At 45.0% G+C, this 26922-nt stretch overlaps 1 protein-coding gene across 7 annotated transcripts in view; it reads right to left on the bottom strand.

The window, feature by feature from the left end:
• The window catches only part of raly (RALY heterogeneous nuclear ribonucleoprotein), a 172073-nt gene that overhangs the window by 112549 nt on the left and 32602 nt on the right, over positions 1 to 26922 (bottom strand). For 2 of the 7 annotated variants that reach the window (XM_036949858.1, XM_036949861.1), the window contains exon 1: positions 23076 to 23294. The exons of 2 other annotated variants lie outside the window; for them this stretch is intronic. In XM_036949858.1, the coding sequence (XP_036805753.1) occupies positions 23076 to 23235 (160 nt within the window). In that variant the 5' untranslated portion in view covers positions 23236 to 23294. Of the gene's footprint in view, positions 1 to 9168; positions 9913 to 23075; positions 23303 to 26922 lie in introns of those variants that run through there. 3 more of the 7 variants (XM_036949859.1, XM_036949860.1, XM_036949862.1) reach the window with 3 other exon arrangements.

Here is a 26922-nt window from a genome sequence, read left to right as displayed (position 1 = left end):
GCTGAAATAATATTTGTTTTTAGTTTCCCCTCTCTTCATGGGGCCCCTTTAAGGAGGTTTCCTACTGAGATGTCATTGCAAATCGTCCATTGGTTGTTTAACACAAAAGGTAAGGGGGAGTGGGGTTCTGTCTGGTCCAGCGATGGTGTGCCTATAGGTGACGTTGGTGCCGGTGATGTCTGGTGAGGACCTGCCTTGCAACAGGCCTACAAGCCCTCAGTCCAACCTCTCTGAGCCTATTGCGCACAGTCTGAGCACTGATGGAGGGACAAGCGTTCCTGGTGTAACTCGGGCAGTTGTTGTTGCCATCCTGTACCTGTCCCACAGGAGTGATGTTCAGATGTACCGATCCAGTGCAGGTGTTGTTCCACATGGTCTGCTACTGCGAGGACGATCAGCTGTCCATCCTGTCTCCCTGTAGCACTGTCTTAGGCGTCTCACAGTTATTGCGCTGGCCACATCTGCAGTCCTCATGAGCAAGAAAGCTATCTTTCTTTTGGTGTTTTTCAGAGTTAGTAGGCCTCTTTAGTGTCCTAAGTTTTCATAACTGTGACCTTAATTGCCTACTGTCTGTAAGCTGTTAGTGTCTTAACGACCGTTCCACAGCTGCATGTTCATGAATTGTTTATGGTTCATTGAATAAGAATGGGAAACAGTGTTTAAATCCTTTACAATGAAGATCTGTGAAGTTATTTGGATTTTTTCGAATTATCTTTGAACGACAGGGTCCTGAAAAAGGGACGTTTCTTTGTTTGCTGAGTTTAGCATGCCTTTGTCTATTTGAGCTGGTCAGTATGTGTTGGTAAGAGAAGTTAGGTACGGTGGTAGTTTATGGAAGAGGACTTTATGTGTGCTGAAACTATAGCCCGTAATACATTTATTTAAAAACATTTAATTAACTATGCAAGTCCGTTAAGAACAAATTCTTATTTACAATGACAGCCTCCTCCTGAAGACACTGTGCCAATTGTGCATAGTGAGACTCCCCAATCACGGCCAGATGTGATACAGCCTGCAGGCCTGAGGCACTGAGATGCAGTGCCTTAGACCGCTGCGCCACTTGGGAGCCCCCCAAAAAACATAATGCACTTTGATAAACTGCGTCCAGTGGCTTCAATACAGTGGCAGCTGCATTGACGATATACTGTATATATATTGATGATATCGCTATAATCGTAGACTAGAATGAATGTCGACTGAATTATTTATTTTCTGTTATTTAACAAAAGGCATGACCTATTCCTATAAAATATGCACATTTAATTTCTTAACTTCTAACCAAACTCAACATGCTTTTTGAAGGAAATCCTTAATCCAACTGCTTAGATATTTATAAGCGGGACAAGGTCGATGAAGGCACCATCCAATGTATGTATGTATGTATAACTAAATCAGATACATTTTTACGTGATTTGGAAAATAACATACACTTGGTTTTACCTGCATTAACTACCAGTTTCAGTTTAACAAAAGCTTTTTGGAATACAATAAAGGAAGATTGAAGCTCCGAACTAGCCTGGTCAGACTGTTTTTTTTACAGATTAATAATATTGGTTTATGGGAATAGTCAAAAGAAACAGACATTGGAATTGATCCCCGTGGGACACTCTTTGTTTTGTCCAGAAAAATCAGGTTTCAATCATTTTCAAACAAGCTACATGCAGGCTGGTTCAGGATGAAAGTCTCTGAATAAGTAATGAGTGATCCACAATGTCAAAGACAGGCCAGAAAAAAGAGCTCCACAGTATTCTTCCTATTCATATAATTAATCAAATTTAAAACCATAGAAGTAGCATAAATAGTGCTATGACCAGGTCTGAAAATCAACTGATGATCATTTAGAATACATTTCATAGTTAAAAATATTTTAACAAGGCAAGAGTTTGGAAATGTAAATTATTAAATTAAATTATTAGTCACACAGGTCGCCATCTTCATGAAGTGGGAGTATATGGGCCAACAAAGCATGAAGCCTGTTAACTTATTTACGAGTTAGTCAGATATTAGTTTAGATAGCTCACATGCCAATTTCAAGCTACCAGCTACAGTTGAAGTCAGAAGTTTACATACACTTATGTTGGAGTCCTTAAACTCGTTTTTCAACCACTCCACACAATTCTTGTTAACAAACTATAGTTTTGGCAAGTCGGTTAGGAAATCTACTTTGTGCATGACAAGTCATTTTTCCAACAATTGTTTACAGACAGATTCATTCGCTGTATCACAATTCCAGTGGGTCAGAGGTTTACGTACATTAAGTTGAAACAATACTGACTGAGGAAAGAAACTAAGAGAGTGTCAGATATAGGGGAGGTAATAAGTGAGGTAATGGAGTCCAGGTGTGCCTGATGACATGCAGGTGTGCGTAATGATGGATCCCAGGACCAGTGGTTAATATACCGGTGACGTCAAACGCCGGAGGGGAGGAGTGGAAGTAGATGTGACAGTACCCCCCCACCCCTCAAAAAAAACGGCCAGAGGGATGGCGGCGAAGGTGGAAATCACGGATGATGTTGGAATCCAGAATGTCCTCCACCAGAACCCAACACCGCTGCTCTAGGCCATACCCCTCCAAGTCCACCAGATACTGGAGCCTACCCCCACGACATACAGTGTCCAATAGAAATCTGACAGCATAGGACGGACCCCTCCTGGAGGGGTGTTGTGGGGGAAAACATCAGGTGGGGGACCATGAACCACCGGCCTGTGAAGGGAGATATGAACGGCCCTACAAATGGGGGCTCAGCTTCTTGCAGGGCAGGCGAAGTGGGAGGTTCCTGGTAGAAAGCCAGACACGATCCCCAGGGTGATACACGTGGGTCTCACTGCGGTGACAGTCTGCCTGCTCTTTTTGATGGTGGACGGCACACTGGAGTCTCACGTGAGCGTCGCTCCACACTTCTGCTCACCTTCTGCTCACTCAACAGCAGGAGTTTCAGTCTGGCCTGGGGTCCACAGAGCCAGGGCCAGTTGAAAACACAGAACGCTGGAAGGGGGTCAATTTGGTGGAAGAGTGACGTAGCGAGTTCTGGGCGTACGTTCTCCATAAAGGCTCCCAATACCCGTGATGTGAATTGAGGTCCACAGTCGGAGACGATTTCCTCCGGAAGGCCATAATGCCGGAAGACCTGCTGGAATAGTGCCTCATAACCTGTTGAGCAGTAGCGAGACCAGAAAGTGGGATTAAACAGGATTTTGAAAATCTATCCTCAACCGTCAGAGGGGAGATCTGTGACAAAGTCAATGGATAAATGGGACCAGGGACGCTGAGGCACAGGGAAGGAGTATTCCTACTGGAGCGGTCGGGGGGGATTTGGTTTGGGCACATACGGAACAGGAGTTCACGTAATGAGTGACATCCTGCGCCAAGGTGGACCACCAGTACTTCTCAGAGATGGATTGGGTAGTGCGAGAAATGTCCAGTGACGAAAGCTGTGTGTGCCCAGGTCAGCAGCTGATCCCTTATCCTCATGGGAATGTAGATGCACTCAGGAGGACAGTTAGTGGGTGTGGGCTCCCTCTCCAGAGCCTGGCGAATGGCCATATCCACATCCCAGACCACAGGAGCTATGACTTGGGAGGATGAGAATATAGGTGCATTCTGGACAGGACCGTCTTCCGAATCGTAGAGACAGGACATTGGCATTGGCGTTTTTTGAACCTGGGTGATAGGTCAGCGTGAAGTCAAACCTTGTGAAGAGAAGGGCCAACCTTGATTTGTGCAGATTCTGCCTCCTTGCTGTCCGCATGTACTCCAGGCTCCAATGGTCGGTGAGCAATGGTTCCTTGGTGCCCTCCAGCCAGTGTCTCCACTCCTCTAATGCCAACTTCACCTCCAGGAGCTCTCGATTGCCGATGTCGTAATTCCTCTCTGTAGGGGCCAGTTTCTTAGAGTAATATGCACATGGATACAATTTCTGTGGATTACCCTGGCGTTGAGACAGAACTGCCCCACACCCACCTCTGAAGTGTCCACCTCTACCACAAAAGGAGATAATGGGATCTGGGTGTTTGAGCAATGGGGGTGAGGGGAAATGTCCCTTGAGTAGACAGAAGGCCGCATCAGCTGCTGGGCTCCACACCAACCTACAGGGACCACCCTTGAGGTGAGAGGGGTGGTGAATGAGCTGAAGTTCCTGATGAAAAGGCAGTAGAAATTGGCAAACGCCAAAAAACGTTGTAACTCCTTTATGATGGTTGGTACTGCCCATGACCTGACCGCATCTACCTTCTTGGTCATCCATCCTCACTCCCTGTGGGCTGATTTGGTAGCCTAAGAAGGAGATCGCCTTCTGATGAAACTGGCACTTCTCAGTCTTGACGAACAGGTGGTTGGTTATCCAGGAGGCATTCCAGGACTGCTCTAACGTCTGTGATGTGATCCTCCAGCGTAGCCGAGTAGACCAGGATGTTATCGATATACACGACCACCTGGCGTCCGAGCATGTTCCTGAACACCTCGTTAACAAATGCCTGGAACACTGACAGACCATTGGCTAAACCAAATGGCATCACCAAGTACTCGTAGAGACCAGACATCGTGCTAAACGCAGTCTTCCATTCATCCCCCTCCCAGATGCGGATGAGATTGTATACACTCCGCAGGTCCAGTTTGGCAAAGAACTGGGCTTGGCGGAGCTGTTCTAGACTGCCACCACCAACGGAGAGGGTAACGATACCTTGTGGTGATTTCATTGAGTCCTCTGTAATCTATACATGGACGTACCCCTCCATCCTTCTTGGCCACAAAGAAACCAGCAGGATAAGTGGCTGTGCGGATGAAACCTTGTTGGAGCACCTCTTGGATGTAATCCTTCATGGCCTGGGTCTCAGCCACCAACAGAGGGTAGATGGCACAGTCCCAGGGGCGATGAGGAGAAAGAAAGGTGGCATGGGTCTTTGAGAATACCTCCAGCAGGTCCTGGTAAACTTCTGAGATGTTGAGCTGAAGGGCAACCATAGGACTCTCAACCGACGTGGAACCACAGGGGATGCGGAAGCAGGTCCTCTGGCATTCAGGTGACTAGTCAGGTGACTAGTCCTGATGAATGGACTCCACGGTGAGGGTGAGTGATGTAATGGTTCCGGATCCTAATAGCCGACTATCTAGGGCTTGAACCGGGAAAGGAGAGGAGGGTGGGTATGAGATGTTAAGAGAGGAGGCAAGGGTCTGGTCAATAAAGTTCCCCACGGCACCGGAATCCACTAACGCTGTAGACAGTACTTGAGAGACAGTCAACTAGTGTGATGGACACCAAAAAGAGTTTAGCAGAAAGTGATGAAGATGGAACTCACTCCTGCCCCAGGAGGTGGAAGATCACATGACCATCCCTCTCCTCTTGTGGATACCGGATTAGGAAGTGCCGGACACCGTTGGAGCCCTCCTTGACCACAATACAGACAGAGCCCCAGCTGTCTCCGTCTGCATTGCTCTGCCGTGGGAAGGTGTGTGACCCCTACCTTCAGGCTCTGATCCAGTGTTCACTGAGGGAGGGAAAGAAGTGATGAGTACCGACACTCCCAAATTAGGTTATCCAGATAGATTCCCATTGCAATGAGTGCGTCCAAGGAGAGGTTGTCGTCTTGACAGGCCAGTTCCTTCTGGCTCTCCTCGCGCAGACCTCTTCAGAATAGCATATGGGCAGGCTCATTCCATCCACTGGATGCTGCTACTGTCCGAAAGGTGAGCGTGTGCTCGTCAGCCGTCTGGTCACCCTGCTGTAATTGAAGCAAGCGCTCAACCCCCTCTCTGCCCTCCTGGGTATGATCGAGGAGACACTTGAACAGAGCCATGAACCCCTCATATGAGGCTCCTCTCTAGCTCCTCTCCTCTCTCCCAAACGGCCGTGGCCCATTCCAACATCTGCCCAGTCAGCAGAGAAATAACCGTGGCAACCTTGAACCTCTCTGTGGTACAGTCATATTTATCCTGGGAGGGACAAACTGGCATCGCTGACCTGAGCGGGTTGCTGAATGGGCTGTTGTGCTGGCTCGCTGGGTCTACTGGTTGTAGAGTATCCTCCGCTAGTTGACCATAACACTGCCCGGGCATGTTCAAGAAGATGCACACTGCGAAGAGCCTTTTCTATAGCCTTCTCCAGTTGTGCCAGCTGGTCATGGTGTTGACGTAGAAGGTATCCCTACGCATTGACCATGTGGGATATATTCTGTTTTCCTGCTGCTTCCATTGTTGGAGTCAGTATTCCGCAACGTATACGCCGGGAGTCAGAAAGCAAGTGGTGAGTTTAATCATAAACAGAACATCGAACAATATAACAAACATGAGCCACATATAGCCACAAAACACAAACAATACTGACTGAGGAAATAACCTAAGGGAGTGCCAGATATAGGAGAGGTAATAAGTGAGGTAATGGAGTCCAGGTGTGCCCGATGATTGATGCCAGGTGTGCGTAAAGATGGATCCCAGGACCGGTGGTTATTATATTACGCCAGAGGTGAGGAGCGGGAGTAGGCGTGACATTGAGCGGGTCTGACACTGTCTATGCTATTGGATAGAGAGCAATCACCGCAGTTGTTCACCCCATGTTAGTGGGTAAGTGGACATTGTCAAATCAAAACCCATCCTTCATTTACCTGTTGGTGTTCCAAACTCTGTTTTAGACGAGACTGACGTTCATGGACAAAATTATCCTATTTACACTTTGTAGTACTATTTGACATTAGAATAACTGTTTCTGACTCGTGTTGATGCCACATAGGTAGTTTTCAAAGGAAGTCACTCTTTAAAAGTCTACAATTCATAAGTGTCTTAGAAATATAAAACATACAGTACCAGTCAAAAGTTTGGAAATACCTACTCATTCAAGGGTTTTTCTTTATTTTTACTATAATCTCAATGCAGAAAATTTCAAGAACTTTTAAAGTTTCTTCAAGTGCAGTCGCAAAAACTATCAAATGCTAGATGAAACTGGCTCTCATGAGGACCGCCACAGGAAAGGAAGACCCAGAGTTACTTCTGCTGTAGAGGATAAGTTCATTAGAGTTAACTGCACCTCAGATTGCAGCCCAAATAAATGATTCACAGAGTTCAAGTAAAAGACATCTCAACATCAACTGTTCAGAGGAGCCTTCATGGTCAAATTGCTGCAAAGAAACCCCTACTAAAGGACACCAATATGAAGAACAGACTTGCTTGGGCCAAGAAACACCAGCAAAGTACATTAGACCGGTGGAAATCTGTCCTTTGCTCTGATGAGTTCAATTATTTTATTATTGGTTCCAACCTCCGTGTCTTTGTGAGACGCAGAGTAGGTGAACGGATGAGCATGGAGGAGGTGGTGTGATGGTGTGGGGGAGCTTTTCTGGTGACACTGTCTGTGATTTATTTAGAATTCAAGGCACACTTAACCAGCATGGCTTCCACAGCATTCTGTAGCAATACGCCATCCCATCTGGTGTGCGCTTATTGGTACTATCATTTGTTTTTCAACAGGACAATGACCCAACACACCTTCAGGCTGTGTAAGGGCTATTTGACCAAGAAGGATAGTGATGGAGTGCTGTATCAGATGACCTGGCCTCCACAATCACCCGACCTCAACCCAATTGAGATGGTTTCGGATGAGTTGGACTGCAGAGTGAAGGAAAAGCTGTTGGAAAAGCATTCCAGGTGAAGCTGGTTGAGAGAATGCCAAGAGTGTGCAAAGCTGTCATCAAGGCAAAGGGTGGCTACTTTGAAGAATCTAAAATATAACATATTTTGATTTGTTTAACACTTTATTGGTTACTACATGATTCCATGTGTTATTTCATAATTTTGATATCTTCAATATTATTCTACAAGAAAATAGTAAAAATAAATAAAAACCCCTTGAATGAATAGGTGTGTCCAAGCTTTTGACTGGTACTGTATTGCTAGGTCTTTAAAGAAAGTATAAAACCACTAAAGTGCTGTATTGCCACCCCAAACTTTATGCTTCGTACTTCCTGGTCACGTGGAGATCAAATAAAATGTATTGGTTACATACACGTGTTTAGCATATGTTATTGCAGGTGTAGCGAAATGCTTGTGCTTCTAGCTCCGACAGTGCATTAATATCTAACAGTTTCACAACATATACCCAAAATACAGATACATCTAAGTAAGGAATGGATTAAGAATATATGACTCACCACCTGGATTCAGTCTTATGTAGCAACATTTGAATTTCTTGTTTCTCTGTTTTTTATATTGGATAAAAGTAGAGACTCAGAGCTACAAAATTGTATATCATCCGCTGCATTTGAGGAAACAATGGGAAAGAAATGATGCTTTGAAAGTTGATCATCTTGTAAATTCACTTTTGAGAAAACTGTCTTTCAATGTTTTGGTACTACTATTGGTGAGCACCTCTTTGTCTACACCCATTCAGCATTGTTCACACCCTCTTAAGCCTTAGCCCCACCCATCTCTTTAAGGGTTGATCCAACCGTTCTGTACTAACTTGTCAGCTACTTCCAGACATCTAAGACAGAGAGAATAAGTCGTGTTGTTCTGAAAGCTCTGACCTCACAACTACAGTCAAGCACCCAAGGTAACTGGCTAACATTGGCTAGCTACTTCCAGACACATAATGAGAGAACACCCCACTCTGACCATTTTACTCACCCTAGCACAGCTGGATTAGTATTTTTTTCATGTTATACAGAGCGTTGGTGACTAACTGTGCAATTGGCAACAATTTAATTATGCTTTGGTTGCCGATGTTTACTGACACCGGACATATTCAAGCGATCAAAAATGCATGTTATTCTGCGCTCTGGCACACTAAGGCGAGAGTATTTTGTTAAGATATGTAGCTAGATAGCTAGCTAGGTAAACAATAAATCCTAATGCATGCCAGCTAGCTAACAGTACACCTGAACTTGAAATAAAAATACTTTGTCAAAATTAGAGTGGAGTCTTTTGTTAAGACATGTAGCTAGCTAGCAATTTTTTTTTACCATAATCACAACTCATGACGTTACTACCCTGCATGACTCTGAAGGTAGCTAACCAACCAGGTTATATGGCTATAAGCAAATGTGTCTGAGATATGAAGAATAAGATCATACACATATCGTTAGCTAGTGACCCAGCCAGCCAATGTTAGCTAGCTAACAGTACATTTGAAATGAAACTACTTTCTGTCAAAATTAGAAACATGTAAAATCTGAAAATCTTACCAGTATAGATCATGGTTGGGTGCGTCTCCTGTCTGATGCCATGCATGGTTGCCTTAGTTTGACGATGTAATCCAGACTGGTGTTTTCTCCATCTCCTTAGCTATCATTTTCGAATTCCACTAATTTCAAAACAAGGTCCTCCAGAAATTGGAGAGCATACACATAACGTTAGCTAGCGAGCCAGCCAACGTTAGCTAGCTAACAGTACACTTGACATTAGGTTTATACAGTTTTACTACTCAGTATATATATATTTTTAAAGCCGCATTTGACATGATTACCTAAACATACTGACCAGTTCCAATAGACAGACGCGTGCTATATGGTAGAGCAATTCAAACTCAACTCTCGGCATGTCCAACCCACTCATTATCTCAGCCAATCATGACTAGTGGGAAGGTTGCTCACTTTTTCTGTGGCTAAACCAACTAGGCTCGTAATTTAACAATTGTATGAGTATTTACAGATGGTATACAAGTTTGATATTAAAACGTCTTACAAGTCCATGCTAGGTAAAGCTCCGCCTTATCTCAGTTCACTGGTCACGATGGCAACACCCACCCATAGCACGCGCTCCAGCAGGTGTAGCTGACTGATCATCTCATCATCTAAAGCCACACCTCATTTGGCCTGCCTGTGACTGGAACTAATTGCAAAAATCGTTGAAGTTGGAGACTTTTATCTCCCTCACCAACTTCAAACATCTGCTATCTGAGCAGCTAACTGATCGCTGCAGCTGTACATAGTCCATCGGTAAATAGCCCACCCAATTTACCTACCTTATCCCCATACTGTTTTTATTTATTTACTTTTCTGCTCTTTTGCACACAAGTATCTCTACCTGCACATGACCATCTGAACATTAATCACTCCAGTGTTAATCTGCTAAATTGTAATTATTCGCCTACCTCCTCATGTCTTTTGCACACAATGTATATAGACTCTTTATTTTTTTCTACTGTGTTATTGACTTGTTTATTGTTTACTCCATGTGTAACTCTGTGTTGTTGTCTGTTCACACTGCTATTCTTTATCTTGGCCAGGTCGCAGTTGTAAATGAGAACTTGTTCTCAACTAGCCTACTTGGTTAAATAAAGGTGAAATAAAAAATAAAAATAAAAAAATAAAAAAAATGGCTGGGGGGCAGTATTGAGTAGCTTGGATGAATAAGTTGCCCAAAGTAAAGGCCTGCTCCTCAGTCTCAGTTGCTAATATATGCATATTATAGTATTGTAGTATTGGATAGAAAACACTATAAAGTTTATAAAACTGTTTGAATGATGTCTGTGAGTATAACAGAACTCATATGTCAGGCAAAATCATGAGGAGAATTCAAAACAGGAAGTGAGAAATCTGAGCTTGGTATGTATTCACCACAGTTCCCAATGAAATCCCCTTGAGATAAATGATGTTGCACTTCTTAGTGGTTCCACTAGATGTCAACCATCTATAGAAATTTGAATGAGACTTCTACTGTGTTGTGGAACTGAATGAGAGCAGAATCTATCAGGTGACTGGCAGTCAGCCATTTTCTGATCATGCGCGTTCCTCATGGTATCCATTTGCGTTCCATTGCTCATCAAGACACAAAGGAATATTCCGGTTGGAACTTTATTGAAGCTATATGTTAAGAACATCCTAATGATTGATTCTGTACTTGGTTTGAAATGTTTCTTCGACCTGTAATATAACTTTTTGAAGTTTTTGTCCGACGTAACGCTGAACAGAATGAGAGTTTGGATATGTTAACCAAACGCGCTAACAAAAGAAGGTATTTGGACATAAATAACGGACATTATTGAACCCAACAAACATTTATTGTGGACCTGCTTTCTGATGAAGATCGTCAAAGGTAAGGGAATATTTATCATATAATTTCTTGTTTAAGTTGACGCCAACATGGCGGCTATTGTGACTATTTCTTCTGAGCACCATCTCAGATTATTGCATGGTTTGCTTATTCCGTAAAAAAATTGAAATCAGACACAGCAGTTGCATTAAGGAGAGGTATATCTATAATTCCATGTGTATAACTTGTATTATCATCTACATTTATGATGAGTATTTCTGTTGAATGATGTGGCTATGCAAAATCACTGGATGTTTTTGGAACTAGTGAATGTAACGCGCCAATGTAAACTCATATTTTGATAAATATGAACTTTATCAAACAAAACATACATGTATTGTGTAACATGAAGTCCTATGAGTGTCATCTGATGAAGATCATCAAAGGTTAGTGATTCATTTAATCTCTATTTGTGCTTTTTGTGACTCCTCTCTTTGGCTGGGAAAATGGCTGTTTTTATTGTGGTTTGGTGGTCACCTAACACAATAGTTTGTGGTGCTTTCGCCGTAAAGCCTATTTGAAATCGGACACTGTTGTGGGATTAACAACAAGACTACCTTTAAAACGGTATATGATACATGTATGTTTGAGGAATTTTAATTTAGATTTTTGAATATTTTGAATTTGGCGCCCTGCACTTTCACTGGCTGTTGTCATATCGATCCCGTTAACGGGTTTTCAGCCCTAAGACGTTTTAAGGCACATGAAAGTTCACATGTTTGAGAAGGCATTTCTGGCCAAAAACACATTTTGATACAAATATTTCTTAAGTTCAAACAGCTCTCCTGTGAAGTCGTGACTTGTGACATACGCCTAGTTTCCTGAATCGGGTCACATATATATGTAAGAGCGGCATTGGACTAACATATAGTGGCTTAGTGTAGAATACAGTTTATACATATGAGATGAGTAATGCAAGATACGGAAACATTATTAAAGTGGCTAGTGTTTCATTTCCTTAAAGTGGCCAGTAATTCCTAATTTATGTTTATAGGCAGCAGCCTATGGTGTGCTGGAGATGGCTGTTTAACAGTCAGCGGTGTAGTATAGAATACAATACAGATGAGTGATGCAATATGTAAACAATTTAAAAGTGACTAAGATACCGTAGAATAGTGTGGAGTGCAGTTTATACATATGAGATAAGTAACGCTAGATACGGAAACATTATTAAAGTGGCAAGTGATCCATCGATGTCTATAGACAGCCGACTCTGATGTGTTAGTGATGGCTGTTTAGCAGTCTGATGGCCTTGAGATAGAAGCTGTTTTTCCGTCTCTCGGTTTCAGCTTTGATGCACCTGTTCTGACCTCGCATTTTGGATGATAGCGGGGTGAACAGGCAGAGGCTCGGGTGGTTTTTGTCCTTGGTGATATTTTTGGCCTTCCTATGGCATCGGGTGCTGTAGGTGTCCAGGAGGGTGGAAAGTTTTCCCCCGGTAATGCTTTGGGCACGCCGCACCACCCTCTGGAGAGACCTGCGGTTGTGGGCGGTGCAGTTGCCGTACCAGGTGATCATACAGCCTGACAGGATGCACTCAATTGTGCATCTGTAAAAGTTTGTGGAGGGTTAAGACAAATTTATTTCGCCTCCTGGGGTGGAAGAGACGCTGTTGCATCTTCTTCACCACACTGTCTGTGTGGGTGGACCATTTCAGTTTGTCTGTGATGTGTACACCGACAAACTTGAAGCTTTTCACCTTCTCCACTGTGGTCCCGTCGATATGGATAGGGTGGTGCTCCTTCTGCTGTTTCCTGAAGTCCACGATCATCTCCTTAGTTTTGTTAACATTGAATGAGAGGTTATTTTCCTGGCACCACACTCCCAGCGCCTTCACCTCCTCCCTGTAGGCGGTCTCATCATTATTGGTTTTCAAGCCTACTACTGTTGTGTCGTCTGCAAACTTGATGATTGAGTTGGAGGCGTGCTTGGCATGGGTGAACAAGGAGTACAGGAGGGGGCTGAGCACGCACCCTTGTGGGGCCCCAGTGTTGAGGGTTAGCGAAGAGGAGGTGATATGACCTTTATCTAGTCTTTAAAAGCACTTCATGATGACAGAGGTGAGTGCTACGGGGCGAGAGTAATTTAGTTCAATTACTTTTGCTTTCTTAGGTACAAGGACAATGGTGGCCATCTTGAAACGTGGGGACAAAAGACTGGGATAAGGAGAGATTGAAAATATCTGTAAACACACAGCTAGCTGGTCTGCGCATGCTCTGAGGACGCGGCTAGGGATACCATCTGGGCCGGCAGCCTTGCGACGGTTAACACACTTAAAGGTATTAATCAAATGCGCTGTAGACCCTACAGTGAAATGCTTACTTATGAGCCCCTATCCAACAATGCAGTTTAAAAAAGGATAAGAATAAGAGATAAGTATCAAGTAATTAAAGAGCAGTAGAAGGCTCTTGGACCTAGACTTGACGCTCCAGTACCGCTTGCCATGTGGTAGCAGAGAGAACAGTCTATGACTAGGGTGGCTGGAGTCTGACAATTTTGAAGGCCTTCCTCTGACACTGCCTGGAATAGAGGTCCTGGATGGCAGGAAGCTTGGCACCAGTGTTGTATTGGGCCATTCGCACTATCCTCTGTAGTGTCTTGCGGTCAGAGGCTGAGCAGTTGCCATACCAGGCAGTGATGCAACCCTGCTCTCGATGGTGCAGCTGTAGAACCTTTTGAGGATCTGAGGACCCATGCCAAATATTTTAAGTCTCCTGAGGGGGAATAGGTTTTGTCATGCCCTCTTCATGACTGTCTTGGTGTGCTTGGACCATGTTACTTTGTTGGTGATGTGGACACCAAGGAACTTGAAGCTCTCAACCTGCTCCACTGCAGCCCCATCGATGAGAATGGGCGCTTGCTCAGTCATCTTTTTCTTGTAGTCTACAATCATCTCCTTTGTCTTGATCACATTGAGGGAGAGGTTCTTGTCTTGGCACCACACGGCCAGGTCTTTGACCTCTTCCCTACAGGCTGTCTCTGTCATGTATTGTCATGTTGTGTCTTTCTGTCCTTTCCTTTCACCCTGTCTCCCTCTGCTGGTCGTACTAGGTTACCGTTTCTGTCCCTCTTTCCCCCAGCTGTTCCTTGTCTTCTCTGACTACCTCATTCACCCCTTTTCCCACCTGTTCCCTTTTTCCCTCTGATTAGGTCCCTATATCTCTCTCTGTTTCTGCTCCTGTCTTTGTCGGATTCTTGTTTGTGTGTCTCATGCCTGAACCAGACTATCATCGTGTTTGCTGCAACCTTGTCCTGTCCTGTCGGAATCTACCTGTCCATCTGAGCCCACGTGTGTTCATCATTAAAGAAACTCTGTTTGTTAATTCGCTTTTGGGTCCTCATTCACGCACCGTAACAGAAGAATCCGACCAAGAATGGACCCAGCGACTTCGGATCCTCTCCACTCAGCCGTCGAGATCCAGGGAGCGATGCTAGGCAGACACGAGCAGGAATTGTCTGCTGCTCGACATGCCGTTGAGACCCTGGCCACCCAAGTCTCCAACCTCACAGAACAGGTTCACCATCTCCGCCTCGATCCACCGGCCACTTCCAGGGCTTTCGAATATCCGGAGCCCAGAATCAATAACCCGCCGTGTTACTCTGGGGAGCCCACTGAATGCCGCTCGTTCCTCACCCAGTGTGATATTGTGTTTTCTCTCCAGCCCAACACTTACGCCAGGAGCACTGCTCGTGTCGCCTACGTCATATCTCTCCTTACTGGACGGGCTCGTGAGTGGGGCACGGCAATCTGGGAGGCAAGGGCTGAGTGTACTAACCAGTATCAGGACTTTAAGGAGGAGATGATACGGGTTTTTGATCGATCTGTTTTTGGGCCACCTCTCTTCCTCCACACCGGTCGTATGATTGTAGTATTGATCTCCTTCCGGGAACCACTCCCCCCCGGGGTAGACTATACTCTCTGTCGGCTCCCGAACGTAAGGCTCTCGAGGATTATTTGTCTGTAGCTCTTGACGCCGGTACCATAGTCCCCTCCTCCTCTCCCGCCGGAGCGGGGTTTTTTTTTGTCAAGAAGAAGGACGGGTCTCTGCGCCCCTGCATAGATTATCGAGGGCTGAATGACATAACAGTGAAGAATCGTTATCCGCTTCCTCTTATGTCTTCAGCCTTCGAGATCCTGCAGGGAGCCAGGTTTTTCACTAAGTTGGACCTTCGTAACGCTTACCATCTCGTGCGCATCAGGGAGGGGGACGAGTGGAAGACGGCGTTTAACACTCCGTTAGGGCACTTTGAATACCGGGTTCTTCCTTTCGGCCTCGCTAACGCTCCAGCTGTCTTTCAGGCATTAGTCAATGATGTCCTGAGAGACATGCTGAACATCTTTGTTTTCGTTTACCTTGACGATATCCTGATTTTTTCACCGTCACTCCAGATTCATGTTCAGCACGTTCGACGTGTCCTCCAGCGCCTTTTAGAGAATTGTCTTTTTGTGAAGGCTGAGAAGTGCACTTTTCATGCCTCCTCCGTCACATTTCTCGGTTCTGTTATTTCCGCTGAAGGCATTAAGATGGATCCCGCTAAGGTCCAAGCTGTCATTGATTGGCCCGCCCCTAAGTCACGCGTCGAGCTGCAGCGCTTTCTCGGCTTCGCGAACTTCTATCGTCGTTTCATCCGTAATTTCGGTCAGGTGGCAGCTCCTCTCACAGCCCTTACTTCTGTCAAGACGTGCTTTAAGTGGTCCGTTTCCGCCCAGGGAGCTTTTGATCTCCTCAAGAATCGTTTTACATCCGCTCCTATCCTTGTTACACCTGACGTCTCTAGACAGTTCGTTGTCGAGGTTGACGCGTCAGAGGTGGGCGTGGGAGCCATTCTTTCTCAGCGCTCCCTCTCTGACGACAAGGTCCACCCATGCGCGTATTTTTCTCATCGCCTGTCGCCGTCGGAACGTAACTATGATGTGGGAAACCGCGAACTGCTCGCCATCCGGTTAGCCCTAGGCGAATGGCGACAGTGGTTGGAGGGGGCGACCGTTCCTTTTGTCGTTTGGACTGACCATAGGAACCTTGAGTACATCCGTTCTGCCAAACGACTTAATGCGCGTCAGGCGCGTTGGGCGCTGTTTTTCGCTCGTTTCGAGTTCGTGATTTCTTATCGTCCGGGCTCTAAGAACACCAAGCCTGATGCTTTATCTCGTCTCTTCAGTTCTTCAGTAGCCTCCACTGACCCCGAGGGGATTCTCCCTGAGGGGCGTGTTGTCGGGTTGACTGTCTGGGGAATTGAGAGGCAGATAAAGCAAGCGCTCACTCACACTCCGTCGCCGCGCGCTTGTCCTAGGAACCTTCTTTTCGTTCCCGTTCCTACTCGTCTGGCCGTTCTTCAGTGGGCTCACTCTGCCAAGTTAGCCGGCCACCCTGGCGTTCGGGGTACGCTTGCTTCCATTCGCCAGCGTTTTTGGTGGCCCACCCGGGAGCATGACACGCGTCGTTTCGTGGCTGCTTGTTCGGTCTGCGCGCAGACTAAGTCCGGTAACTCCCCTCCTGCCGGCCGTCTCAGGCCGCTTCCCATTCCCTCTCGACCGTGGTCTCACATCGCCGGACGACTGTTATTCTTACGGTTGTCGATAGGTTCTCTAAGGCGGCTCATTTCATTCCCCTTGCTAAGCTTCCTTCTGCTAAAGAGACGGCACAAATCATCATCGAGAATGTTTTCAGAATTCATGGCCTTCCGTCAGACGTCGTTTCGGACAGAGGTCCGCAATTCACGTCTCAATTTTGGAGGGAGTTTTGCCGTTTGATTGGGGCTTCCGTCAGTCTCTCTTCCGGCTTTCACCCCCAGTCTAATGGTCAAGCAGAACGGGCCAATCAGACTATTGGTCGCATCTTACGCAGTCTTTCTTTTCGCAACCCTGCGTCTTGGTCAGAACAGCTCCCCTGGGCAGAATACGCCCACAACTCGCTTCCTTCGTCTGCGACCGGGCTATCTCCTTTTCAGAGTAGCCTCGGGTACCAGCCTCCGCTGTTCTCATCTCAGTTCGCCGAGTCCAGCGTCCCCTCCGCTCAGGCTTTTGTCCAACGTTGCGAGCGCACCTGGAAGAGGGTCAGGTCTGCACTTTGCCGTTATAGGACGCAGACTGTGAGGGCTGCTAATAAGCGTAGAACTAAGAGTCCTAGATATTGTCGCGGTCAGAGAGTTTGGCTCTCCACTCAGAACCTTCCCCTTAAGACGGCTTCTCGCAAGTTGACCCCGCGGTTCATTGGTCCGTTCCGTATTTCTCGGGTCATTAATCCTGTCGCAGTTCGACTTCTTCTTCCGCGATACCTTCGTCGCGTCCACCCGGTCTTCCATGTCTCCTGTATCAAGCCCCTTCTTCGCGCCCCCGCTCGTCTCCCCCCCCCCCCCCCCCCATCCTTGTCGAGGGTGCACCCATCTACAGGGTCCGTAGGATTTTGGACATGCGTCCTCGGGGCCGTGGTCACCAGTACCTCGTAGATTGGGAGGGGTACGGTCCTGAGGAGAGGAGTTGGGTTCCCTCTCGGGACGTGCTGGACCGTGCGCTGATCGAGGATTTCCTCCGTTGCCGCCAGGTTTCCTCCTCGAGTGCGCCAGGAGGCGCTCGGTGAGTGGGGGGGTACTGTCATGTATTGTCATGTTGTGTCTTTCTGTCCTTTCCTTTCACCCTGTCTCCCTCTGCTGGTCGTACTACCGTTTCTGTCCCTCTTTCCCCCAGCTGTTCCTTGTCTTCTCTGACTACCTCATTCACCCCTTTTCCCACCTGTTCCCTTTTTCCCTCTGATTAGGTCCCTATATCTCTCTCTGTTTCTGCTCCTGTCTTTGTCGGATTCTTGTTTGTGTGTCTCATGCCTGAACCAGACTATCATCGTGTTTGCTGCAACCTTGTCCTGTCCTGTCGGAATCTACCTGTCCATCTGAGCCCACGTGTGTTCATCATTAAAGAAACTCTGTTTGTTAATTCGCTTTTGGGTCCTCATTCACGCACCATAACAGTCTCATCATTGTTGGTGATCAGGCCTACCACTGTCATTGGCAAATTTAATGATGGTGTTGGAGTCATGCCTGGCTATGCAGTCATGAGGGAACAGGGAGTACAGGACGGGACTCAGCATGCACCTCTGAGGGGCCCCTGTGTTGAGGATCAGCGTATCGGATGTGTTGTTACCTACCACCTGGACAGGGAGTCCAGGATCCAGCCTGGTAATCCGCCTGGCCCTGCGGCCTTGTGAATGTTGACCTGTTTAAAGGTCTTACTCACATCGGCTGCGGAGAGCGTGATCACACAGTCTTCCAGAACAGCTGGTGCTCTCATGCATGTTTCAGTGTTAATTGCCTCAAAGCGAGGGTAGAGGTAGTTTAGCTCATCTTGTAGGCTCGTGTCACTGGGCAGCTCAATGCTGTGCTTCCCTTTGTAGTCTGTAATAGTTAACAAGCCCTGCCACATCCGTTAAGCATCAGAGCCAGAGTAGTACGATTCGATCTTAGTCCTGTATTGACGATTTCTTATAAGCTTCTGTGTTAGTCCCGCTCCTTGAAAGCAGCAGCTCTTGCCTTTAGCTCGGTGCAGATGCTGCCTGTAATCCATGGCTTCTGGTTGGGGTATGTACGTACGGTCACTGTGGGGATGATGTCATTGATGCACTTATTGATGAAGCCAATGACTGATGTGGTGTACTCCTCAAACATATTCCAGTCTGTGCTAGCAAAATAGTCCAGTAGCTTAGCATCTGCTTCATCTGACCACTTTTTTAAAATTGATTTAGTCACTGGTGCTTCCTACTTTATTTGAGCTTGAAGGCAGGAATCAGGAGGGTAGAATTATGGTCAGATTTGCTAAATGGAGGATGAGGGAGAGCTTTGTATGCATCTCTGTGTGTGGAGTATAGGTGGTCCAGAGTTATTTTTCCTCTGGTTGCACATTTAACATGCTGATAGAAATTTGGTAAACGGATTTAAGATTTCCTGTATTAAAGTCCCAGGCTACTAGGAGCGCCGCCTCTGGGTGAGCATTTTATTGGTTGCTTATGGCAGAAAACAACTCATTCAATGCTGTCATAGTTCCAGCCACTGACTGTGGTACTCACATCGGCCACAGAGAAGGAGAGCCCACAGTCCTTGATAGATGGGCGCGGCGGTCGCAATGCATTAGCCTCAAAACAAGCAAAGAAGGTGTTCAGCCTGTCCGGAAGCAAGACGTCGGGACCGCAACGTGGCTGGTTTTCCTTTTATAATCCGTGATAGTCTGTAGATGCCGCTACATAGGTCTCGTGTTTGAGCTGTTGAACTGGGACTCAACTTTGTCCCTATACTGACATTTAGCCTGCTTGATTGCTTTGCGGAGGGAATAACTACACTGTTTGTATCCTTCCATATTCCCAGTCTCTTTCAGTTTTGTGCGAATGCTCCCATCTATCCACGGTTTCAATAGTCACATTGGGTACAACATCTCCTATGCACTTCCTGATAAACTCATTCACCGTGTTCGTATATGCGTTGATATTATTTTCTGAAGCTACTCTGAACATATCCCAGTCCGCGTAATCAAAACATTCTTGAAGCGTGGATTCCGATTGGTCAGACCAGTGTTGAATATACTCCTTACCACGGGTGCTTCCTGTTTGAGTTTCTGCCTATAGGAGGGGAGGAGCAAGATGGAATCATGGTCCAATTTGCCGAATGGAGGGCAGGGGAGGGCCTTATTTTCATTCTGGAAGGTAGTAAGTATAACGATGGTCGAGAGTTTTAGAAGCGTGAGTACAACAATCAATATGTTGATAGAATTTCAGGAGTCTTTTCCTCAAATTTGCTTTGTTAAAATCCCCATCTACAATAAATGCAGCCTCAGGATATGTGGTTTCCAGTTTGCATAAAGTCCAGTGAAGTTCTTTGAGGGCCGTTGTGGTATCGACTTGAGGGGGGATATAGAACGCTGTGGCTATTATTGACGAAAAGTCTCTCGGGAGATAGTACGGTTGGCATTTGATTGTGAGATATTCTAGGTCGGGTGAACAGAAGAACTTGAGTTCCAGTATGTTATCACAGTTACACCATAAGTTGTTAATCATATACCTCCACCCTTCTGTTTCCCGGAAAGATGTTTGTTCCTGTCGGCGCGATGTACTGAGAACCCAACTGGCTTTACAGAGTCCGACAGTATATCTCGAGAGAGCCATGTTTCCGTGAAGCAAAGTATGTTACAATCCCTGGTGTCTCTCGCCTTGAGCTCATCAACTTTATGATCCAGAGATTGGACATTAGTGAGTAGAATACTCAGAAGCGGTGGGTGGTGTCCAAGTTTCCTATGTCGGACCAGATGACCGCCCCGAGTACCCCTCTCATTGTTTTGGGTCAGCCTCTGGAATAAGTTCAATTGCTCTGGTGAGAGCAAACAAAGGATCTGCTCCAGGGAAGTCGTAATCCTTTTCGTAATGCTGGAAGTTTTGGTGAGTTACCGCCTCTCTAATATCTAATAGATCATCCCGGCTGTATGTAATGACACAAAACAATTGCTGAGCTAATAACGTAAAAAAATAGTACATAAACAAACAAAATACTGCAGAGTTTCCTAAGAGCTAGTCACGACTGCATCTTCATCTAGGAGTTACTCTGGGAGAATCTCAATTGCATACTCCTTGCGGTAACCACTGGCTCTCTCTTCCAACAGGTTTTGAAAAGGCAGCTAGGAGAGAGGACACGAGGAATCTGCAATTGAGATTCTCCCCCTATATCCCCTTAAGTCCTTGAAGGATGCCCCTCTAGCTCACCAAATACCACTGAAATTAAACGTGAACAAGCAATATTATTATTCAGAAAAATACAGCTTGACCTTCAGCCTCGGTTATTTGTTGAGCGGCCTTCAAATCCGCCAGCCTGGCACATGTCAGTTTGTTGCAGTGAGCCTCTGATTGCATTATTGCCAGGCTGAAACCAACCATTTATCCCAGGGAAATTTCACCTGCTTTGGCCCCTCACTCCCTCCCTTCTCAACCTCTCCCATTGTTACTCTTTTTAGAAAGAGCTGCCGGGAAACGCACGCACACACACACTCCCGCTCTCTTGAAGACACGTGCACGCACGCCATATGGCACACACACACAGACAGAACCCTAACAAGCAGCACAGATGTTTAGCCGTGCAGAAAGTGGTCCTAATGCCTGTATTCCTGAAGCACAGCACACAAATGTCTGCAGTCACAATGGTTACGCTTATAAAAGCAGCATCCAAAATATACTTTCAGATTATTTACAAATACATTTCCCTCTGATGTTCAGTCAGAATAACAATGTTTTCTGAGGTAATCTGAAGTTGCTTCTGCACTGTCTGATGTGTTTACAGGTAGTAGGCCACAACCCATGTGGTAAAGTAAGCTCTTTGTAGATTGATTTCTGATTTTTTAACCATTCAAAAAGATCAAAACCTTTCAAATTCAAACAATTTAAGTATTTTCAACAGTATCTCAACAAGTTCTTCACTCTTTGAAAAAAAGTGTTCCAGAAAGGTTCTTTGGCTGTCCCAGTAGGAGTACCCTTTTTGGTTCTAGGTAGAACCCTCTGTGGAAAGGGTTCTACCTGGAACCAAAAAAGGTTCTTCAAAGGGTTCACCAATGGGGACAGCCGAAGAACCCTTTTAGGTTCTAGAAAGCACATTTTTTTCTAAGAGTGTTGAAGAAAACCCCTGTACAAGAGCAGAGAGCACAAGCCTCATCAAGTTACTGGGGTTTACTAGCCTCGGTTGGCTAACTTAATCCAGGACGTGATGGAGCTGACCTGGGAGGCCAAGTGTGACATCCATCGGTCTTGACAAACTACTGGCAAACACACAATTCCATCAGGGCCAACCCACAGGTCGTTTCATAGCAGAGATTTATATGGCTGTAAATAAGCTCATCTGCTGCATGAGTCACAAAGACAAACATCAGGGCATGGAAGATTAAGGCCTATAAAGCCTAACCTCCAGGGCTACAATTTAGAACATGTTTACTATGACCTTCCACATAATGTTATGGAATAGGTCAAGTAGTTTAGACAGCACACTACAGCTCACTACCACTTTAACACTCCATTCCCCCAGGGGGCAGCAGAAATCTTGTCCAGTTGCAAAGCCTGGTTGATAAGGAGACAGGTGCTGCCAATTAAGTCTGGTTTTGTTTTTCAGTCTTTAGTTTGGGCATGCCTGTGATTTTTTCCTTTTTGTACATATTTGTATTGCGTCACTATCTGAGCAAATAATAATCAGCTTGGACTGGCCGACCAAGAGGTCAAAAGAGACATAGTTGGCCCTGGACCATGGTAAGGTTGCTGTCTCTTTGGGCACATGTATATTCAACCCCTAGGTGCATACTAGGGATACAACGGTACAGTGGGCCCACAGTTTGGTATGTAGCACGGTTTGTGGGCCACGGTAATGTTTATATTTAAGAAAAAAATAAAAACACTTCACCCTTTAAACAATGAACTCTTTATTTTTCCTATAGACAAATCAAACAGGCAGTTAATCCACTGTTCCTAGGCCATCATTGAAAATAAGAATTTGTTCTTAACTGACTTGCCTAGTTAAATAAAGGTAAAATAAAAAAATAAAAAATATCCCAATCCAGTACATAGTGAACTGTCACAGTGAGGTGGCTTTGAGTTGCTCTGGAGGTACAACTGTCAGTGGAGAGAACTAGATAGGGTGTCTATGTCAATTAGTTTTCAATTTCTCTCCGTGATGTTTCATGGAGTTTGGGAATTACTTTGCTGCTAAAATGTGTGCGGGAGGGGACATTGTAACGTGATTCAATTTCCCCCCAATTTTTTTTCATTTTAACCACCGAATAGGGCTGCAAATCTTTGGCTATGAATACTCCCACTGCTTTTGGTATTTCTTTATGTTTTTCTGAATTTGTCTCAAATTTTTGTTGGAAGGCAGCAGTGAGAGATTGTGTTTTCGCTAACGAGTGGACTCTCCTTGCTACAGCCCCACCTACAAGGGATACGGCCGGGTGATGGCGATGTAAATTACAAGTTAGAAGTGTTTCCATTTGAGTAGCCAACAGTTGCAAAGCAATGCTTGCAGACTGTACTTTGATTGTTTATGGTCTTCTTACCCTCGTCATCATATTGAACTCTGAATCCAAAATGTTCCCACACGGCGGACTTGAAAGACGTCAGTGCATCTTCAAATTTGCTTCTCTTTATCTCGCTGGCGCTCGCCATTATCACGTTGGAGCTGAAAGAATATTTGTTTTTTGTTTCCCCTCTCTTCATGGGGCCCTTTTAGGGAGGTTTCCTACTGAGATGTCATTGCAAATCGTCCATTGATTGTTTAATGGGGAGGGGGTTGCGGTCACTGTGGTTGCCACATTTTGAGACATTGCTGTGGAGTAAAGTTTGTCAGTCCTCAGAAGCCCCCTAACGGCCACAGTGGATCTGAATGTATGACGTGCGTGTAGTCTGCAACGCAATAAGCACGTTTGGAAATTATTGGAAAATGACAGGCATACCGTAATTCTGTGGTTCACGTGTGCGTATTGAACCGTAGTGGGCATACCGAATGGTTCAATAACATACTGTGTACCGTTGCTTCCCTAGTGCAGATACTGACTTCTTACAAAGATGCACATCTTAAAATCAGGTTAAAAACCAGTTAACTAGGTCTAAGACCCCTAGGCATAGCGAGTGCAGCAGTATTAGCAGGCTAGTTATTGGTTTTCGTTGCACTATCACCTGCGACCTCAATATACTATAGATGAGGCCTATTACAGTTCTGGAAGCCAGGGGAGGTCCCCGTCCTGGGGAGCAATTATAATTCTATAGCAATAAAACAAACATACCTGATACTATAAACAGTAAGAACTGGATTAGTGCAAGGCTAGAACAAAACCCTGGACTCCAGCTCTCCAGGACCATCCTAACAGGGATGGAGTCTGCTGACATATTCGGACAGGACTAGAGAAGTTGGTTATGTAAATATCACCCTGCCCCCTGTAATTCTTTATTTAAAAAAACATTTGATTGACTCTTATGATGGAAGCCTGGAGATTTTTATTCTAGACATGAATATATTGCAATATTATGTCTAGGTGATACTAAGCTACACTGATAACTCGTGCTTGGCTGCCAAATTCATAGGTGTCCCCATAATAATTAAATTGAGGAAGTGTGATCATAATCATTATTTTATCAATTCACGGTACACGTCCTTCCTAGTGAAAATGCCCTCCATCCTGCTTATGTGAGCTGCTGAACAGCGCACTTGAGATGCGTTTATGGATGAGAAAGTGAATTTGCCATTTCCACAAAGTTTTGGTAATGCCCTGCTTTGCGATCTACAGCCTACATCAACAGCCAAGTTTCATTAAATAGGCCTAGGGCAATTTCATTTTTATTGCACATTTAATTATACTGACGTATTTGGCGATGTTGAAGCTCAATTGGTTTATTCGGATCCCCTTAGTTTTTGCTGAAGCGGCAGCTATTCTTCCTGGGGTCTGCACAAAACCATAAAACACGACAAGTAACAAATAGACAAGAACAGTCACACAAATATAAAATACAATGATATACAAACAAAACTAAATAATAATGTGTGTTTAGATTGTGTGTGTTAGAGTGTTTGTGTGTGTGTCATTTCACTGTCCCTATTTTGCCATAAAGGAAACGTTGCTGTTTGCTTGAGTAATTGGAGATGGAAGGAGTTCCATGGGATCATGGCTCGGTATAATACTGTGCATTTCCTTGAATTAATTTTGGACTTGGGGACTGTGACGCGACCCCTGGTGACATGTCTTATGGGATAGGTATGGGTGTCTGAGCTGTATGTTATTCGATTATCCAGACAAACCTGGAATTTATCACAGTAATATTTCTCATAAAAGCTAGGAGAAGCAGTTAACCACTCGTCAACTCTCAACCAGGAAAGACTGGCATGCATGTTGTTGATGTTAGTTCTGTATGTACAGTTAAGGGCAAGGCGTGCTGCTCTGTTTTGAGCCAGCTGCAGCTTTGCTAGGTCTTTCTTTGCTGCACTTGACCATATTACCAGACAGTAATCAAGATGGGACAAGACCAACTAGTACAGTTGATTTTTGTGTAAAAAACACATAACACATAACATATTTTTATAACAGACTGCCCCTGCCCATATTCACACACTCCTCCCCATCTTCACAACAACTTTGTCAATACGACTTGACCATGATAATTTGACCATCCAATGTTATACCTAGGAGTTTAGCTTCCTCAACTTGGTAAATGGTCACACCCTTTATACACAACTCCAGTTGAGGTTGATGTCTTAGAGCATGTTTTGAACCAAATACAATGCTTTTAGTTTAATATGTACAGTATTTAAGACCAGTTTATTAATAGCCCTTTTCTGCAGTCAATGACCAAAAGCGCTCTCTTTGTCCCCATAGGTGGAATGTAAATATTTTTCATAATTTTATTATTAATAAAGATTACAATTTTAATTAAATCCTGTGTTTCTATGTCAATGTTTCTTTCTATATTTCAGTCTTCAGTGATGCATATAAAGTGTAATATTGGGATGCAAACAAAATAAATTATACATTTAAACTCTATATCTGACATGGTTCAGGTGGCTTATTTTTTTCAACTCCATAACCCTATGTGTGAGGTGTGTACTTTGGTTTTAAAGTAGATTTGTTTAAGACAACCAATAATCACTCTGTGTGACCCTGATTTAGCCCACTGCAGTAAAAGGTTAATCACCTATTCTGATACAAACTGTAAGTCCTTATTTAGAATGTCAGTGAGCTTACTGGCCTGGGTGCTGACATGTAGAGTGTCGAATAATCTGCATACACAGTCATTCTAGCTTCGAGTAAGACCAGTGGCAAATCATTTGTAAAAATAGAGAAGAATAATGGCCCAAGGCAACTGCCCTGACGGACACCACACTCTCTGGGTTCTATTGGATAAATAACTCTCCATTCATGTGATGGCAGGTGATGTCATGCCATAGTAAGTGTTTTTTTTTTAACTAACAATTTATGATCAATAACATCAAAGGCTGCACTGAACTCTAACAGTACAGCCCCAACTATCATCTTGTTATACATTTATTTTAACCAATCATCAGTCATCTGAGCCAGTGCAGTACAAGTTGAGTACCCTTCTATATACGCATGCTGAAAGTCAGTAGTTAACTTATCTGAGAAATAGCATTATATTTGGTCAAACACAATTCTCTCCATCAGTTTACTAAGAACAGGCAGCAAACTGATTGGGCAGCTGTTAGAGCCAGCAACGGGTGCTTTAGTATTTTTAAGTAGTGGAATTACTTTAGGTTCCTTCCATGCCTGTGGAAAAACACTATTTTAAGCTTTGGTTAAAGATAGAGCAATTAGGGGTGACAATACAGTCTGCTACCATTCTCAACATTTCACTTCTGAGTTTTATTTTACTAGTCTGCAGCTTTTCGATAACCATCTTTCTCACTTTCTCCTCAGACTCCATCCAGGTCTCATGTGGAGACTCTGGTATGCCATCCACAATAATGTTAATCCTCCTGGATTGTCCCTCTAGATCAGGCCTGGGCAAAGGCCGGTGTAACCGATGTGAACTGGCTGGCTAGTTAGCGTTAATAGCGTTTCAATCGGTAGCGTCGCTCGCTCTGAGACCTTGAAGTAGTAATTCCCCTTGCTCTGCAAGGGCCGCGGCTTTTGTGGAATGATGGGTAACGATGCTTCGAGGGTGACTGTTGATTTGTGCAGAGGGTCCCTGGTTCGAGCCCGGGCAGGGGCGAGGGGACGGACTAAAGTTATACTGTTACATTGATGCTGTTGACCCGGATCACTGGTTGCTGCGGAAAAGGAGGAGATCAAAAGGGGGGTGAGTGTAACTGATGTGAAATGGCTAGCTAGTTAGCGGTGGTGCGCGCTAATAGCATTTAATTCTGTGACGTCACTCGTATTGAGACCTTGAAGTAGT

The sequence above is a fragment of the Oncorhynchus mykiss genome, chromosome 17 (genome assembly GCF_013265735.2).
Source record: "Oncorhynchus mykiss isolate Arlee chromosome 17, USDA_OmykA_1.1, whole genome shotgun sequence".
Classification (NCBI taxonomy): Eukaryota; Metazoa; Chordata; class Actinopteri; order Salmoniformes; family Salmonidae; genus Oncorhynchus; species Oncorhynchus mykiss.
The sequence above is the reverse complement of the archived record's forward strand: the minus strand, read 5'-3'. Positions and strand labels throughout refer to the sequence as shown.